The sequence below is a fragment of the Urocampus carinirostris genome, chromosome 11 (assembly GCF_059441175.1).
Source record: "Urocampus carinirostris isolate Australia breed hairy pipefish chromosome 11, RoL_Ucar_1.0, whole genome shotgun sequence".
In the NCBI taxonomy this organism is placed as follows: domain Eukaryota; kingdom Metazoa; phylum Chordata; class Actinopteri; order Syngnathiformes; family Syngnathidae; genus Urocampus; species Urocampus carinirostris.
In genome coordinates, this window is record NC_142359.1 from 28,781,687 (window position 1) to 28,801,696 (window position 20,010).

The 20,010-nt window shown below is 43.4% G+C and overlaps 1 protein-coding gene across 1 annotated transcript in view; it reads right to left on the reverse strand.

Annotated features, from left to right (window-relative positions):
• Window positions 1-799: 799 nt before the first annotated feature.
• LOC148357008 (uncharacterized) overlaps window positions 800-20,010 on the reverse strand; it is a 26,874-nt gene continuing 7,663 nt past the window's right edge. Inside the window, exons 2-8 of the mRNA XM_088347636.1 lie at window positions 16,050-16,159; window positions 15,862-15,946; window positions 15,570-15,765; window positions 9,555-10,567; window positions 6,407-7,191; window positions 6,129-6,332; window positions 800-3,863 (exon numbers count right to left, since the gene is read on the reverse strand). Of these exons, the coding sequence (XP_088203762.1) occupies window positions 3,586-3,863; window positions 6,129-6,332; window positions 6,407-7,191; window positions 9,555-10,567; window positions 15,570-15,765; window positions 15,862-15,946; window positions 16,050-16,159 (2,671 nt within the window). The 3' untranslated portion in view covers window positions 800-3,585. The remainder of the gene's footprint in view (window positions 3,864-6,128; window positions 6,333-6,406; window positions 7,192-9,554; window positions 10,568-15,569; window positions 15,766-15,861; window positions 15,947-16,049; window positions 16,160-20,010) is intronic.

Here is a 20,010-nt window from a genome sequence, read left to right on the forward strand (position 1 = left end):
CACCCCAGATACAGCGACCCCGTCTTACGATGTTTTTACTTTATTTAATAAGATTTCTCCCCGCCCTTTATTTACTGCATTTTGCCCACGATGCGACATGACCAGCAAGTTATTTAGCCTGCTCAAAAACATAAAACCATGTGCATCTTTGCGCATGTAGTAATGTCTCCAAGATGCCTTCTTGTCTGCTGTTGGTCAACCTCATTAAATGCTATCAGCTAAACTACCTCCTTTCTATTTATTGAGTTCAGAATCTGTTATACTGTATTTTTCACCTGGATTTATTCATTATGGGTTCAAAGACTTGCAGTGATGCTAAAAGAAGGGAAATCAGGTGCAATCGACATTTCGTTCTGTGTACATTGTTACACAGAATGACAATACAAGGAAATTATTATTATTATTATTATTAAAATGGAAAAGAGGCATGGAATTCCGAGAAAATACAAACATGGCTCATGCATGATACCCTGTCAAAGTTGCATGGCCATAACAAATTGTCGATAGGGATTATTAAAGCAAGGACATTTACAATGGGTATGACAATCCTCATAAATGGAAACTTTAATATCAGCTTCATTTTTAATCTAACGCCTATTTTTGCATTTGCTATACGTCAATTTCACTTTACTTCTTTATCTCAAGACGAATTCATGTAGTATCTCAAGTCTAACACGGTTTTCTTCCCTGAGAGTCTTACTTAATTGATATTGGTGCTAATGCAAACCGTCCCAATGTTGTACAATACATAGTCATGTAAAACAAAGGAAAAGTGAAGAAGTTTGAGAAAAATCACACAAAAGGTTATTCCTTTAATCAGGTGAATATTTGGCACAATTGTGACTTTTCTCCCTTAAATATAATAAAACTGTGCCCAAAAATTCACATCAAAGAAAGTTTTTTTTTCTAAAGCACAGTAAACAACTTTAATACAGACAATATTTACATGAAATTATGTACAAACGAGAAAATAAAATCACAAGAGTAGAATAATTACAATATTTGTCAGTAGCCTCTGTAGAGGTATGTTGCCAACATGTCACATTCGTGTCATTGCTAGTCTTTTTATAATCATAATACTAAAAGTAATAATAAAAATACATAAGCACACACTATAAACACAATGATCAGTTGAGGAGACACACTCCGTTGAAAACAGTAACTCCCAACTGCTTTGCTGGAAGAAAGTTTCATTGGATAGTATAAAATGATCTGCAAGGGGATAAATAAAATTTGATTTGTCATTTAAAAATCAGCGATTGGAAAATGTGCTTCATTGATACTCGAGTTAAGGATATCGACAGTTGTAACTGGATTCACTAAAACGATTTGCACGAAAGGCTGAAATATTTACACTAAAGCCCCGCGCACACCTAACGCGACTGGCGTCGACGCAATTGGCTGCAGAATGTCAACGGTGCCATCCCCAACTCCCCTGAATGTTTTCGGATCATGTTACCATTCAAGTAGGCAACTACCAGATTCAGATACCAATTACAAAGACGAGCACATATTTACTACTGTGGCGAAGGCGAATGCGGGCTGCGTCACGGAAAATGTGGTGTAAGCCATATATTTCTAGACAACAGCGTCAGGGTACCTAATAAAGCATACTATGGAGAGTAAGGCCAGATTGCAACACGTACATGAAAAATCATCTTTTCAGTTGTCGTCATCGTGGGTTGTGACAGTATCGGCCAAATTGCATACGCTTGTCATAATTTCTTGGGGATTATAGAGAACTCCAGTTACTGAATGATGACTATGATACCAAAAGCAACTGTAGCATTTTTTTGTTGTTCAATTCAGATGTATAGATTGGGAATTTAGGTGCAAAATATTTTGAGTACATTGAAAATATTTAACCAAGTACAGTGAAACCTGATTTCTCCCATTATAAATTTCATAAATACAGCGTTTGTACGCTTTTCTTCAGGGGCAAGTTCAAGCCCCTTTTAAAGACTTTCACAGACAACATTCAAATCTCTCCAGTACCATTAAATGAAGAAATCTTGTGTGAATAATGTATTTTGCAAAGGCACAAATATATCTGCGATTTAGATATGCAATTTTTAATCTTGCATGTGCATTTATCAATATATGATTTTCAGATCTTAACTACATCACAAATATATTAGTTTGAGACAGATCTATCCACTTACAGGTAACATTGTCAGTTACAGGAAGTTTTTCCCATTATTATTTAGCACTGGGAAATGCTACCTTAATTTATTCGGCCCATTATAGATTCGTAATCCTTGCACTAGTACAGGGGTGGCGAACAAGTTTGACACAAAGAGGCAAAATTTTTAACTGTGAGTCAAAGAGCCACACCACGCACTGACCTGCCATGACAGACACACAAAAACACACACAATTAAAAACATATCATTTCCCATAACACACTCCTCTCCTTACAATACATCAAGTATTGTTCTTGTGTTGATTTCAAGGAAAGTGTCCACCCTCAATACACACAAAAAAAACTAAACATGAAACAAGGCAAAGAGCCGCATTCTCATTGGCCAAGAGCCGCATGCGGCTCTAGAGCCACGTGTTCGCCACCCCTGCACTAGTATAACATTATCATAGTAACCGGTTTAGGTGTAACATGCCACAGTTCTCTTGGGCGCAACCCTTGGGCGGGCCAATGATGCTTCATAGGACAAGGCAATATAAATTATTGCCAGCTTACGTTCGTCAGGAGGTAAGAAATGCAAAGGCAAAGCGAAGCCACCAGAGAGCAATGTCGGCATCATATATAAGCAGACTTATTGAGAAACATGACAACAATTATAAGGATTTACATTCACTTCTCCCCAAAATCAAGCACTTTTTAATCCTTGAAAACACAACATTAAAATTCCAGCATTTCTAAGGGTTTCAACATTTGTACAAACCCTGTGAATAATGTTGGCAAAATAAAATTATTTATCCACCCAGAAGGCTGTATACAATCTTTTCAGACGTCACAGTGGTTTTGTATTGAGCGCATTGTTGAAAAGAGCAACTTGCAGTTATCCCCTGTGCCCTGCAAGAAATTTGGTGACTGAGCGACAAGATGATCAAACACATTTCCGTTTGGCGTTGCGCCGTTTCACACCAAAAGCAAAATGCTGAATACCAGCGGCGTCAAACAAAGGTGGCTCCAGGTGTGTGCGGGGCTTAAGGCCCCTTATTTTAATTTATTTTATGACTTTCATTGATGTTTTCTGGCCGCTCAAGCTACATCTGCCGGACAACGCCAGGTTCCAAAAGGAACCGCAGTCAAATAATCCTTGCCTTATAACACCAAAAAAAAAATGGCCTTTACATATTAATGTTTGGTCATCAAAATGGTTCCACGTGATGCTACCATAATATTAGTTTGACTACAACGCGTGAATCCCGGCCCATGCCCAAAAGTCAAAACTTTTTGGGGGTACAAAATGGTCCTGCTGACTATAAACATCCCACTGACCAGCCTCAAATGAAGTCCTTAAAATCATTATACTTCCTGAACAACAATTATATCCATGGGAATTTATTTTGTACAAAAGAGGGTTTTGCTGGGGGCTCATACCACACAACACCATTTTGCTCAGTTCAGCAGACAGCAGCGGCCGCAGCCGCGGCAGCCGCAGCAGCAATGGCGGCGCTTTCCCGTCGGCACTGCTTCTTCAGCAGTTGGATTCGGTTGTGTACGTAGAATTTGATGGCGCGCCAGTCACGGTGGTTGCTGACGAGCAGCGGGCAGAGTTCCAGGCAGCGCTCGCAGTCTGCCTTGGCGGGTACGCGCAGCTCGGCTAGGTTGCGATTGAGGTGCGTCTCTACAGCCAAGCGCTCCGCCTCAGACCACGGACGCTTCAGCACGCCCCGCTTTCCTGGACAAGGTCAAACACATTGCATGGTTACCGGAATTTATATAAAAAGTAATTTTAGTATTTTATAAATAGTAAGTATTTTCAGTTTTTAAAATTGGACACCTGCTAAGGAGATTGCATAGGAGGTCAGTTTGTTATTTTGACTATATTATCTCAATGTTGGTGAATGTCAGAACTTTGGAAAGGCCATTCTAAAATCTTAATTCTAGCCTGATTTAGCTATTCAATTACCATTTTTGATGTGTGTTTGGGGTCATTGTCCTGTTGTAACACCCAACTGCGCCCAAGACCCTATCTTCGGTCTGATGACTTTAGGTTATCTTGACGAATTTGAAGATAATCCTTCTTCATTATCAAATTTACTCTCTGTAAAGCACCAGTTCTATTGGCAGCAAAACAGCCCCACAGCATAATACTACCACCACCGTGCATGACAGTAGACATGGTGTGGCTGGGGTTTAAGGCCTCACCTTTTCTCCTCCAAACATATTGCTGGGAATTGTGGCCAAATAGCACGATTTTTGTTTCGTCTGACCACAGAACTTTCTTCCAGAAGGTATTATTTTGTCCGTGTAATCAGCAGCAAACTTTAGTCAAGGAGTAAATTGAAAGGGCAGCGCTAACTAAAATATTGGAAAGAATTTTACGAGTCTCTCTATTTGCAAACCAAAATAATGTGGCGAAACGAACGGATTACAAGAAGCATCCAACGAAGCAGAAATGTTTAAGGCGAATTCCTACACATTGGATTCTATGGATTCTCTTTGACTTAATGAAACCATTATCGCAGACATTCAAAGATGTTAAAGGCGTAATGGTGAGTTATCTCGGCTTTATAGTTTTCGGATATCTTGTTTCAGACTGATCGTGATGATTCTCTGATGAGTATCTTTTAAAACATAATTGAAACCCGAGAAATTAAGCTTTCCAATGATATGGTGTATCGTATTTCGGTGACTGGTGACATCGTACAGACACGTATTTGTCTAACAAAAGTCCGGTGGCCCACCGGCGGAACGATAGAGGGTTAAGGTACCCATTTCTATGTACTGCCATTCTTTGTAAATATCTCATGTTTCAACGTGGGTTACCGCGGCTTATAGTCAGGTGCGGCTTATGTATGTAGAAAATGTTTTTCTTTTAAAAATGTACTGGGTGTGGCTTATAATCAGGTGTGCCTTATAGTCCGAATTTTGCAGTAATTTCTTTGTAAAGACATTGAATATTTGTCAAAGTAGCATCTAGTTTAGTCAAATTTCAACAACTTGGTATCCCTAATGTGATAACTGCCGTGATAATAATCATCGTTGACAGATAAGAATAGGTTTGTTTTTAATAACATTTTTTTTCATATTGCCTAGGCCTAGTGCAAGTTATATAAAAAAATGACCAACAATTAATGATGAACATGACAACTTTTTAGACAGATGTTTGTAGATTTCAAAGATGTTGAAATTTGCATCTAAAAATGCATACACGCGCGCATGCAAACACACACTTATTTTGTCTATGTTACTTGTAGTGCTACAAATGTGTGATACTTGTTAAATCGTATTTTATGTTTATTGTGTGGAAATAGACTGGTTTAAGGTTGTAATTGATATTGGAAGGGAGTAAGTTTCCCATTGATTTATTGGAGCCATGGCAAAGCTTCATATATCCAGATCTACAGGCTTACAGAACAATTTCTTTGTCCCCCGGTATCTTTGGTTTCATGTGGGCGTGTTTTCAAAGGCTGAGAAATGTTGTCTTCCTGAATAAGCCCCATTGAATTGCACAAAATTGTTTTCTTAAACAAAAATCAATAGTGGCTTGCGAAATAATGTGTGAGCATTGATTTTTTTTTGATGACAAATAAAACCAAGCTATCAAAAGAAAATGCTTCTTCGGGAAATCATTGTGTCATTAAAAACAGCTATTCTGAACAAATGGGCTAATGTATCAAAGGTTCATGAGGCTTCTTTCCTCATCTCGTTGTTTGGACTTTGTAGTGACAAAATCGGCTATTCATGTTGCTGATATTTGAGTTCCACATCCTTTAGGGCAGATCTGCTTTTGTGACCAAAGGAGGAGGGCTTATAGAACAGGTTCGCATTTCTTATCTCATACTTTGATGCTCTCCTGTCCTGCTTTCAAAATCAATTTATTCTCTCCTTATTTGAGTTTCTACTAAACTATAAACTTATCAAATAACTATGAACATTTTGAAATGCACACAGAAAAAATATTTTGCCTACACTTTCGTGACATAATGGCAAGAATTACCTGACTTGACTGGGAGTGACCTCCTCTTGGAGGTGTTGGCAATCGATGGGCCGATTGGAGAAGCAGTGGGCACCTTTTTCTTTTTTGGTGGTCTCCCTGGACCCTTCCTCTTAACAACCACCTCCACCTTTTCCGGCACTTCCTCCTTCACGTACTCTGCCTCTGAGCCTTCCGAAAAGGAGTCGAAAGAGTTGCCAGACATCACTGCCGGACACATAAGATCTCTCGGGTCAAACATCTTTAACAAGAATGAAGCTTACTCGTAAAGTCACTCTTACCGTCTAACTCCAAGCAAATGTGTTGCAAGCTCATCCCACGGAACAGCACACCTTCTTTCTCGCCGTACAGAACCACACGGCCCACCTGACCCATCAAGGTAGCGTCCCGCGAAATGGTGGAGCAGTTTTGCATCACGTGGTACTCTGTCTCCAGGAAGTTCTCCAGTCGTTTGGTGGCGCTGCCTTGAGTATGGCCCTCTTCAAGGAGCAGAAGCTGCGTAAGAATGGCCACCTGCCGGCGTACCCGTGTCCCTGTGATGGCTCCGGGGTTTTTGATACCGCTTGCTCGCGCAAGGTTCCTCAGGAGGTCTGTGCCACGGAGAGGGGTGGCCGGTGAATGGTAGGGACGGGAGAAAACGTATGGGCTCTCCGGATCCACGCCTACATCGGCGCTGGTTTGGAGCAGCACGTCCAGGCAGGACTCGCAATTGGGCGGCAGGATGAGAGGTTGGACTCGGCCGCGCTTTCCCATCACGCCGGCCCTCGGGAGATGGCTGAGGACCCTGCGCTCAAAAGGCGACAGGAGAGCCTCATTGCCGGCCCTGGAACTCTCCTGCGGGGCAGCACGTTTGTGGTAGTCCTGGATGGTGAGTTTGGCCACCTCGCACTCGCGGTGGCGGTTGTAGAGAATCAGAAGTGATAGGCTAGCGTGGCATAGCTGGCGCCATGCCTCGGCCGAGCGCGAGCGGCCCAATGACAGGAAGGCAGTGCGCTGTTGCTGCTGGAGGTAGGACACCAGGGAGGACAGCGAAGATAGCAGAGGAGACATATGATGCCGCCGTGACCTAAAAGGAGGACATAATATAATGCTGCACCAAATTAATTCAACACTAAATCGGTTATCTTGTAAATGCAACAGCTTTGATTATGGTGTTTTCAATTCCTTTTCAGGGTGATCAGTGTTTCCAAAAGAATTTGGTGAGACCCTGGAGTGTGGACAGTTTAGAGGGGCGCGGAAGCAAACAAAAAAACAAGTTCACTTGTTATACAGTGTACAAAATTTAAAAATGATCCTTTACATGTAAAATAAGGGGCAGACGTACAAGTTGACAGGTACGTTATTGTAAAGCGCAATCTATTAGTGATGGGGATTCTGGTTCTTTTAGAGAATTAGCTTTTGTAGATCAGCTCTCAAATGGCTCTTGAGAGTTTGCTGTTGTTGAAGACCATGAAGTTTTGTCCCAAACTAAAATAATAACTGCACGTGCTCGTAACATTAATCTGAGTTGGAACACAGGAATAGAAGATTTTTATTAGTCTTGTCTGAGTTTTTTTTTTTAATCAAATGCCCGGGGATGAGTGTAGCATGGGCATCATAGCTGGAAAGAAGTGAGACAATAGTTTGAAGCCCTACCTTGTTCCATGTCAAATTTGTCACAATCTGAAAAACTAAACATTGGATTTTTCACATTTTGCTAGGGGTAGGTCCAGCCGTTTAAAAAAAAAAAAAGTAAATCTTTGACTACTTTTAGAAGTCAATCACTGATTCTGCACACGAACAGACTACTACAAGGAACATTAAATGAAGAAGAAACGCTTTTATATGTTGTAATTATTATATGGGTTAATTTTTTAGTAAATATTTTAAATGGTTGAATTCTCTGGACTGTCTTGGATGCAACAAAGACATTTTTGCAGACATTCAACAATTTGATGACTGCCAAGGGACCTAATTGAGGAGCTACGCCGGCTATATAGTTTTCAGGTATCTTGTTTCATCCTGATCGGGATGTTTCTCTGATGAGTATATTTTTAAGTGATCCAATGATATGTGGCATGACGTATTTCAGTGGCTGGTGACATCGTATGTACACACATTTGTTTATCAGCAGGACGTTAAGGCGTTAAAAGTCAAGGAACACAGAATCTCTGAAAAACAAACTACAGTGGGACCTCGCTACTTTACGGTTCAACGTTCGCGGGTTCAGAGCTTCACGGGTCTGAAAAAAATTAAAAAAAAATAAAATATTATATATATATATATATATATATATATATATATTTTTTTTTTTTTTTTTTAAAGCATTTTTGAAGGGGCGTCGCTACTTCGTGGTTCCACGTTTGTGGGTTCAGAGCTTCACAGGTCTAAAAAAATAAAAGCATTTTTGAAGGGGCGTCGCTACTTCCTGGTTCCACGTTCGCGGGTTCAGAGCTTCGCAGGTCTAAAAAATAATAATAATAAAATTAATTAATATATTAATATTAATATATATATATATTATATTAAAATATATATATATATATATATATATATATATATATATATATATATTTATTTTCCTTTTTCTTTTTTAAGCATTTTTGAAGGGGCGTCGCTACTTCGCGGATTTTCACTTTTCGCGGGTGGTTTTGGTCCCCATTAACCGCGATAACCGAGGGATTACTGTACACAAAAAAATAAAATTTAGAAAAATTTACTTCTTAGTGCTATGAAAAAAACTTAAATACAAGAAATTTTAACTAGTTAGAATTCATCTTCCAACCAATATGGACTGAAACAACACAGGACCTCTGAATGACACGCAAACAAAATTTGTAAAGCAAAAACAAAAATATAATTAGTCTCTACTAAATATTGGCATTTAGGAACACAAAATGCTAGGTTTAAGCGATTGATTAAAATTCTTCAGTCAGTGATAAACAATGATAAACAAGCGATAAACAACTAAAATGTGTCCGAATAAGGATCATTTTCTTGCTTTGACTTTTTTTTAACTTCCTTTATGTCTTCCGTATTGCAATCTTTGTGGAACTGTTCCTGTGCTCAATTGCTGCTGCGGTGGCAGTCCCACTCCCCAAACCTTCCTCTCTCTGCTCAGCCAACAAAAACACTCAAATTAACTAATCAACCAATTAACCAAAAGTGAGATGACAATTCTTTGGGTGTGACGTCAGTGATTAGATTTTACAATATATAATAATGATCAACATTATGGATTATTACTGTTTGACTTAATTGACTAGTTTATACAATTTCAAAACTGAATGGTTTTCAGATGGATTTGATATAAGTGTATGGGTTTTGGGGGTTGTCGTTTATTAAGATACCGTTTTACATATTATTAGAGCAGAAGGAATTACTGTATATGGAAAGATACCTTTCAAATATATATTTTTTAAATGTATATGCATCAGGGGCTGCTCCCACCTGGTGGTGTCTCCATTCTTTTCCTCTGGTGCGTCACCGTCTCCATCTGCACTCAGATCAAGATCTTCTTCTGGATCGATGTCTGGCTCCGGCGTTGGAGGTGGCGCCAGGTCCTCTTGGAGGCGCTCTACCTCCACTTTTTGCTGCTCTTCAAGCTTCTCTTTCTTCATTCGGCGACCTCTCTTTGGAGAAGACATTGGAGGGGGAGTAGGGCTTTTAACCAGGGGCGCCATCGGTTGGGCAGCGGCGGAGTGCCTGCTGGTTGATTGCAACGACACAGGTGTTGCCTTCTTTTGAGCGGGTGGCGACAAGGAAAGCGAGAAAGAAACAGCGCCGGAATGGGTGCCTAGCGATTCGCGATCCCTGGCGAAGAGTGGGGGAGGCTGGCTGGAGGCCGATGGTTGTGGTACTGCAAAGGAATGATTGTGAGTTGCCGAAGCGGGCGAGGGGTTGCCGTTGGTGTACGTGCGGAGATGTGCCAATTCCATGGCCGAGCGCACCTCGGGCTGATTGGCATGATGTTTCTCCAGGTGGCGAGCCAAAGACCGATAGTGACGCCCACAATACAGACAGTTTTGGCGCCGGCTCCCCGGGGTGCCACTCGAGCTGCCAATGTTTATGTTAATGTTATTGTTAATATTGGTGGTCGGGGGAGCCATGGTGCCAACCGGCTGTGGGTTTGACATGGGAGGCGGGGTAGAAAAGGATGAACATGGACGCCCTGGCCCTCGAGAGGAAGTGGTTGTGCCCTTTTTCTTGGTGTTGACCGCATCACCAGGGATCTTGCGCTTTTTTCGCCGGCGAAGCATCCGCCCCCGAATATCCTCCATTTCCTCCTCCTCGTCTTCGTCCTCTTCTTCATCGTCCTCCTCTTCTTCCTCTTCATCTTCTTCACGGTCCGAGTCGCTGGGCTCGGAGTGTGTGAGTGGTGAGGATGAGGGTGACATGGACCAGGAAGGTGTGAGATAATCCGAAACAGAGAGGGACAGCGGGTGGGGGCCTCCCTCTTCGTCCTGGCCAGCGCAAAAAACAAACAAAAAAACCAGGATGATAACATTAGCCTGATTAAATTACATGTGTGCCCAATCAGTACTTCAAGGAGCTGTACACAATTAGGAACTGTTTTATTTGCAGCCACTATTTCCTGGCTTGTGTTATCATTGCAGCCTCTGTCAAGCTCCCTATATAGCACATGCAAGTATGTGGATTTTTTTTTTTTTAAACACACTAGACTAAACACTTTTCTAAATATTTCTTGGGGTTTGAGTCGGCGTTTAGACTCTACTTCAAGCAGAACAATTCTGGTCTCTTACTATTTCCATACTACACTAACCAAGAGAAACAAAAAAAAAGACTGGGACGAGCGTAAAGTTACTCGCCAGCACCCCCCATTCCTTCTACCAAATGTGTTCTGCCACAAACAGCTTTACTGAAAGATAAAAGCAGAGTGTCACGGTGGGAAAAATAAGTATTAGGGCTCTTTGAACTCAGGTTGGGCATTATGAAAACATACTTAAGAGAAAATATTGTACTTTCAACTTTTAAAATAATCTCATGCTAGAGCAATGGTGGGCAAACTACATGCAACCTATCTGGCTTTTTCATCTGACACGCCAAACAAAAATGTAAAACGTGAGGAAAAGAAATTTCATATAACTGTTAATAATACTATTATAATGAAGATGTGTTGATTTTGTGCCACTTTTGTCACCAGTGTCCAACCCATTCATAGCTGGCTACATTTTTCGTTTCTTTGTATTTGTATGCATTTAATTAATTAGTCAACAAAAGAAAAACATCCAAGGTACTTTATTGGATTATGAGTTGTACAATACAACATCACATTTATTGCTTTAAAAAGGTACAAATTTACAATAACTGTGCTTAGTTTCTTAAATATGACACCCTTAAACTGACATTATTACTATACATGTCCAGTCAAGTCATGTTTATTTGTATAGCCCTTAATCACAGGAGCCTCAAAGGGCTGCACAGACCACATACTATTGCAAGCTACATTATATTACACCATCCCCTGACCTAAAACTTACATAAGGGCAGGGAAAATCTCAAAAACCTCAGCATCCGGAAAATGAAGAAACCTTGAGCACGGACCGACATGAGGTAATCCCCCTTCCAAGATGACCAGATTGCAATCGATGTTGCATTAACAATTAATACATTTTCAAAAATATATATACAATTATTAATTAATTTGTTAACTCCCCCTTGGTTTAGTTCGGAGTTTGTCTTTCTTTCCTCTAAACACAACAAGGGGAGATGAATAAAAGAGGTGGGGTTTTTTTTTTGCCCTCCAAAAATATATTGTAGGCCACACAAATAGTTGGGCTTGATTTCTTATTATATCCATTATCTTCCGCTTATCCGAGGTCAGGTCGCGGGGGCAGCAGCCTTAAAAGGGAAGCCCAGACGTCCCTATCCCCAGCCCCCTCCTCCAGCTCATCCGACGGGATCCCGAGAATTTCCCAAGCCAGCCAAGAGACAGTCTCTCCAGCGTGTTCTGGGTCGCCCCCAGGGCCTCCTGCCGGTGGGACATGCCCGGAGCACCTCCCGAGGGAGGCGTCCAGGAGGCATCCTTATCAGATGCCCGAGCCACCTCAACTGGCTCCTCTCAATGCGAAGGAGCAGTAGCTCCACACAGAGTCCTTCCCGGATGACTGAGCTTCTCACCTTATCTCTAAGGGAGAACCCAGACACCCTGCGGAGGAAACTCATTTCGGCCACTTGTATCCGGGATCGTGTTCTTTCGGTCATGACCCAAAGTTCATGACCACAGGTGAGGGTAGGAACTTAGATCGCCCGGTAGATCGAAAGCTTTGCCTTTCGGCTCAGCTCCCTCTTCACCACGACGGACCGGTACAGGGTCCGAATGACGGCAGACGCTGCACCGACCAGTCTGTCGATCTCCCGTTCCATCCTAACCTCACTCGTGAACAAGACCCAAAGATACTTGAACTCCAACTTGGGGCAAGATCTCTTCCCCAACCCGGAGGGAGCATGCCACCCTTTTCCGACTGAGTACCATGGTCTCGGACTTTGAGGTGCTGATCCTCATCCCGGCTGCGAATCGCTCCAGCGAGAGCTGAAGATCACGTCCTGAGGAAGCCAACAGCACCAAGTCATCTGCAAAAAGCAGTGACGCAATGCTGAGGCCCCCAAACCGGATTCCATACCCACCAAGGCTGCGCCTAAAAATTCTGTTCATAAAAGTTATGAATAGAACCGGTGACAAAGGGCAGCCGTGGCGGAGTCAAACCCTCACCGGGAACGAATCAAACTTACTGCCGGCAATGCGGACCAGACTCTGGCACTGGGCATACAGGGACCGCACAGCCCTGATAAGACTGTGCGGTACCCCATACTCCCGGCGCACCCCCCACAGGGCCTCCCGAGGAACACGGTCGAATGCCTTCTCCAAGTCCACAAAACACATGTAGACAGGACAGGCAAACTCCCATGTACAAGGATCAGAATGGAGATTTTCATTTTCAGCTGAAATAGCCAGGGTCCAGGAATAAAGCAGGGCGGAGCCCACCCGGCCAATTTTTCTAACGGCCGCCAGGGTGCGCCAGAGCAATAAAGGAAAGAGTGAGACAGTCGGATTTTGAATTTGTTTGCTACGCAAGAGAAAAAGTGAAAAAGTCGGAATGCCTTTGGGGTTCAAAAACAGCGGAAATCCGCGGATCCGCGGAAAATTCTGATCCCTGCATGTACCCTCAAATACCCTGGAGAGTGTGTAGAGCTGGTCCAGTGTTCCACAGCCAGGACGAAAACCACACTGTTCCTCCTGAATCAGAGATTCGACCTCCTGGCAGACCCTCTTCTCCAGTACCCCTGAATAGACCTTACCAGGGAGGCTGAGAAGTGTGATTCCCCTGTAGTTGGAACACACTCTCCGGTCCCCTTTCTCAAAGAGGCAAACCACAACCCCAGTCTGCCAGTCCAGAGGCACTGTCCCCGATGTCCACCCGATGTTGCAGAGATGACACGCCCACAACATCCAGAGCCTTAATGAACTCTGGGCGGATCTCATCGACCCCTGGGCCCCTGCCACCGAGGAGCTTTTTGGCCACCGAGGAGCTTTTTGACCACCTCGGTAACTTCAACCCCAGAGATGCGAGAGCCCAACTCAGAGTCCTCTGGCTCTGCTTCCCCAGAGGAAGACGTGTTGGTGGGGTTGAAGAGGTCTTCGAAGTACTCCGCCCACCGATTCACAACGTCCCGGGTCAAGGTCAACAGCGCCCCATCGGCACTATACACAGTGTCGATGGCACACCGCTCCCCCCCTAAGACACCGGAGGGTGGACCAGAATTTCCTCAAACCCGTTCGGAAGTCGGCTTCCATGGCCTCGCCAAATTCCTCCCATGCCCGAGTTTTTGCCTCGGCAACCGCCGAAGCCGCATTCCGCTTGGCCAGCCGATACCTGCTTCCAGAGTCCCACAGTCCAGGAAGGCCCGATAAGACTCTTTCTTCAGCTTGACGGCATCCCTCACCGCCCGTGACCACCAACGGGTCTGAGGGTTGCCACCGCGGCAGGCACAGACTGCCTTACGGCCACAGCTCCGATCAGCCGCTTCGACAATGGAGGCGCGGAACATGGTCCACTCGGACTCAATGTCCCCCGCCGCCTTTGGGACATGGGGAAAATTCTGCCGAAGGTGCGAATTGAAACTTCTTCAGCCGTTCCCAACAGACCCTCACAACACGCTTGGGTCTGCCGGGTCGGACCGGCATCTACCCCAACATCGAAGCCAACTCACCACCAGGTGATGATCAGTTGACATCTCCACCCCTCTCTTCACCCGAGTGTCCAGAACATGCGGCCGCAGGTCCGACGAAACGACGACAAAGTCGATCATCGAACTACGGCCTAGGGCAGGGGTGGCCAACCCGGTCCTCAAGAGCCGCATGTCCTGCATGTTTTGGAGGTTTCTCAGGTGATGCAAATTTTAAGACTGTTTGCAAGCTGTGCGGGAGCTTGATAATGACCCAGGTGATTGGGATCACCTGTATTTGAACAGAGAAACTCCAAAAACATGCAGGACATGCGGCTCTTGAGGACCGGGTTGGCCACCCCTGGCCTAGGGTATCCTGGTGCCAATTGCACATATGGACACCCTTATGTCTGTACATGGTGTTCGTTATGGACAAACCATGACGGGCACAGAAGTCCAATAACGAAACACCACTAGGGTTCAGGTCAGGGGGGCCGTTCTTCCCAATCACGCCCCTCCAGGTCTCACTGTCATTACCCACGTGACCGTTGAAGTCTCCCAGCAGTACGAGGAGTCCCCAGGGGGCGCGCTCTCAAGCACAGCCTCTAAGGACTCCAAGAAGGGTGGGCACTCTGAACTGCTATTTGGTGCATAAGACCAAACAACAGTCAAGATCCTTCCCCCCACCCGAAGACGGAGGGAGGCTACCCTCTTGTCTACTGGGGTAAACCCCAACGTACAGCCATGGAGCAACTAATATGCCCCGGCTCTGCGCCTCTCACCACGGGCAACTCCAGAGTGGAAGAGAGTCCAACCCCTCTCGAGAGGACTGGTACCAGAGCCCAAGCCGTGCGTGGGGGTGAGTCCGACAATATCTAGTCGGAATTTCTCAATCTCACGCACCGACTCGGGCTACTTCCCTGCCAGAGAGTTAACGTTCCATGTCCCAAAAGCCGGATACTGTAGCCGGGGATCAGCGCGCCAAGGACCCCTCCCTTGGCCACTACCCAGCTCTCTGCGCACCCGACCCCTTTGGCCCCTCCTACAGTTGGTGAGCCCATGGGAAGAGGGTCCCACGTCGTCCCTTCGGGCTGTGCCCAGCCCGACCCCAATTATTATATCCAATACTTTTATAAAATAAGTGAAAGAAATCTAGTCTTTGACTTTTGCAATCACTCTGTGATCTGGTGACTCCTTACTCCCGGACACAACAAAAGTGGTATGAATGGTCTTCTTACAGCCGTTATTGATACAGTGTGCATTAGGGGTAACTCTCACCATAGCATTTTCACCCCAGTCTGTCAGGCTGTAGTCCACAGTGATCTCTTCCCCTTTGGCGATGTCTCGGATCGCTATGACGACCAGCCGCACCTGAGTGCCGCAGTGCACCTCGCGGATGCGGCAATTAGGCGGTGGGTGAAAGATCACCGGTCCCCGGACGCCGCCTGCACCTTCCTCGTCCAGCTCCGGCACACTGAAGAGATTTTTTTTTAATTAATGAGAATTTGGTAGGCCGTGGCAATGACAAGGGGAGGTCTCCGTAGTTACCATGATAATGGATCCACCTTACCAGAGCTGAGCAGGATCTGTTAAGTAGTAGGGACTCCCCGAAGGAGGAAGTCCATCCTCAGCGCCCTCTCGATATGGGCCGTTACCTGAAGGGGCAAAATCTCACCTTTAGCATCATTCACATAAATAAAAAAAAAGTCTGTTGCAATAAATTCTGGTAGAAGTTAAAAACAAAGAATGTGTACTTACCAGGGCTGTAACTGTGCTCAGACATGCTTTCTTCCTCCTCATCTTCTGTCACGTATGCTCGGTCACACACCTTTACGGGCGTCCCTTTGCGCTTCCTCGCGCAAACCCGACTGGAAAAAAAAAGATTCAATGAGTGGACCATTTTTTTCTTATAAGAAATATAGATTCAGACCCGATCTGACCTCCAACCTGCGAATGGGATAAGTTACGGCTCGGGAGCCAGGTGTGGTTCATTTCATGAGTACATTTAGCTCAGAGATAAAAATTTAATTTCTTAACACACTGTATCCAGGCATGCAGCACTGTGTTTCTACCACTAGTGGCAGGAACAGTGTATCAGCTTTCTACCTAACACTGGTGAAAAAAAATGTGTAAGATTTTTCTCTTAGCCAATGAGATGAGTCAGAATACACAAAGTTTTACATCTGTCTTCTACAATTTTCTGGACAGTTCTTTAATTTATAGTCATGTAATTTTTGCCAAAATAAATAGTAAAAACGTTTGGTGGCGGCATTAACTCATGGGGTAAAGCGCTCGTCACAGGTCCAAGTCACTTGCATGGCTGACGCTGCTATCGACATGTGAGTCTTTATTGACTTGAAAAGCGCCGTATAAATTCAGACCATTTACATTTACATTTGATTAAAGTGGTTAATTTGTACTGTAATTACACCACTAGAACACTGAAGAAAATGGGGCACTAATACAATTAATAACGCAAGGTCCAGACTAACATTTGAGAGATGAGGACCTGCCAATCATTTCACAGGAACTGCTGTAGGGCGGCTCACAGAGTAATACAAAAGGACTACAACACAATCAAAATGAGCAATATAGAAATGAAGGATAACACCCAGAATACCCACTCACACAGCATGCTGTAAGAGTCATAGAAAGGAGAGGCTCCTCGTCTTCCGTTGTTAGGAGGTATTTTGACTACTTACAAGTTTAATAAAAAATAAATAAAAAATTAAAATCAAAACAGAGCTACAACTTGCACTGCAAATAGAGGTAACATCTCGAGCCCGGGCCCTCACACAGCCCGAATATCTGGCATAAAATTGATATTTCAACGTTTCTTTCCCCTTCATGTAGGATCTGCACAGCATGCACTTTTACTCAAGTAAATATTTGAATGACTATTTACTTCCACTTAAGTAAAATATTCTGAAGTAACAGTACCTTTACCTGTATAATACACTGAGTGCACACTTCGGCCCCGAAGTGCAGCTTGATCCCTCAAATCAAGTAAATCGAATGAGCTCGGGCTAATTCGGTCCAATTCTTTAGGCGTGATCTCACCTTTAACTGCAAACTTTGCAGACAACATGTGCCAACCAAACAGACAACATGACAAACCTATTCCACCATTTTAAACAGTTTCGCCTGCTAGAATACCCAGAAGGATAAACAATTCTGTCCCAAACCAGTGCTAGCGGACGTTCAACAAGCAACGGGCAAGTGAATGCTGAGCGCAAGCAGCAACAAACAGCTAGCTAATGAGTCGCTACCTGTGTATCGATTTTTTCTCCTCTGAGAGGGGATATGACCTGTCACAGAGTAACAATTAAAACCTGATAATGTGACCAAACTGATTTTTCTGGCCTGTAAGCTTTAAAGGAACGGCTATTTTGTTTGATTATTTGTAACATTTCTTTAAAAAAAAGACAAAATAAATGTTCAGTTTAACGTCAGACACACTAAAACTTCATGTACATGAGGCTTTAACATGTTGCTGAAAGTAAATTAACATTAGCTTATGTATTCCTGGTTGTTTAATTTTGGGGATTGCAGGTTATGGTTATGTGCAATGTTCTGCGTTTTGATGATGTAATTTTAATGTTCCTCATATTTGTGAACTGCTGTGTACAGTAAGATTTGGACTATAGTCCTCAACTTTTTAACCAAGCTTTCAACCCTGCAGCTTATGCAATGATGTGGCTACCCGGCAGAGTAAAAGCCCACCTACATTGCATATTACCGAATCTTATTGCAATATGTATTCTGTGTAGCACTATTTAGTTATTCTATATAACACGCTACAGTGGGCATTTGCACGTCACACTGGGTATTTGTATATTGTATTCTTTTTGCTTTATTATTGTATTGTTCTCAGATCAGGGATGCTGCTGGAAATGTGAATTTCCCTTCGGGGATGAATAAAGTATCTATCTATCTAATTCAGGGGTCGGGAACCTTTTTGACTCAAAGAGCCATAAAAGCAAAATATATCAATTTTATTTTGGGAAAGAGCCACACCATATATTATGAGACAAATTTACTAAATTGCTAAACCCGCGCCCCAGACAAAAGCTTAGTCTTCAGCACATTTACTTTTGAAGATTTGATAAAAATTATGAAAAGAGAATAATGCCAGAGCCCGTGTCCCAAAATCAACAACCATACCACTTTAAACTTGTCTCTTTCTTGCAATGACTCAAGATCGGTTAAACTCATTTTGACCCTTTTTTTCATACATATTGGTTTCAAAACCAGATGTAAGCAGTTATTTTGTAAAAACGTCACAACATTCTGCAAACAGGGAGCCTGATGTGCTTATCTATGGCGCAGACGGCGTAGGGCGAGAGATGGGAGGGAGTGCTTGCACTTTTTGCATAGCTCCACCCATCCCTCCCACTCACCCAATCAAAAAACTTTAAGTTCTCTTCCGGTGTTTTGGCGTATTCATAGTTTGTTCTGTGGATTCATCATTAGGTATCTGAACACTGAAGTCAGATAATAGTGATGATTTATATAACGGATTATTTAGCGTTGTACAGCCAGAACAAGGTTTTTTTTTTTTGTGACACCTTGACTGTAAATTGTAGTGAAAAACGTGCCCTATATATACTGCGAAGTACTGCTCCATTGTTAGCTTTGGTTTGGCTCTGCGTGTATCTGAACAGGATTAATAGCTTATGTTTTGGACGAGATGGAGAAAATTTGCATGCAATCAAATTTGTCTCTGAGCCACAGGTACTCATAGAAAGAGCCATAGGTTCCCGACCCCTGATCTAATTCCTGCATTCTTTTCTAATGGCCACCAGGGGCACCCGAGCAGCAAGAGTAAGACACGTGGAATATATGTGTCAAGGAAGACGCAAATGAATGTAACTTCCCGCTTTCTGCATGAACGTTACTGGCAGGAATAGCTTCTCATCATGGAAAAGGTGTCAATCGACAGGGGAGCGCTATCATATTGGGAATAATTATACAAGTCTATTTGTAAACGGAAACGTGGCAAAACGAACAGATAACAAGAATAAATATTTTACAGTCGATCTCTGGATTGTCCTTGATGCAACGACGTCATTTTTCACAGACATTTAAAAATGTTGAAGACAGCCAGGGGACGTTATGGCGAGTTACCTCGGCTTTATAGTTTTTGGGTATCTTGTTTCAGACTGATCGTGATGTATCAGTGAGGAGTACAATTTTTAAATAGGCATCACATTTTGAATCCCGAGAGTTTACGCTTTCCAATAATATGTGACATGACGTATTCCGGTGAATGGTGACATCATACAGACAAAAAGTCCAGCGCCCCACTGGCTGTGTTTTACCGTTCTTGCTAGTGGCTTAGTGATGGAGAAGGATGAGCCTAGATGTTGCATGGCGTAAGCATTATGAGCTATACAATGAGCACCTGGACGTAATACATGATTGCTGTTAAGATGGGTTGTTCAAACCTCACATAGTTTGTTTACTGTTATTTGTGTCAATAAATTTGTTCAAACCAAAAAACCTGGACGTAATACATGCCATCATCTCAGAACTTGCAGCATTAGCACGCGCGCAGCTTAGGGGGAACACTGATTGTGGGAGCATTTTTCTTTAGAAAATGGAACACATACAGACCACTGATAATCCCCCTCAATCTGGGGCTCCATGCAAGACATAACCCTGTGGCATCAAAATGATAAGAACGGTGAGCAAAAATCCCAAAACCACACAAGGGACC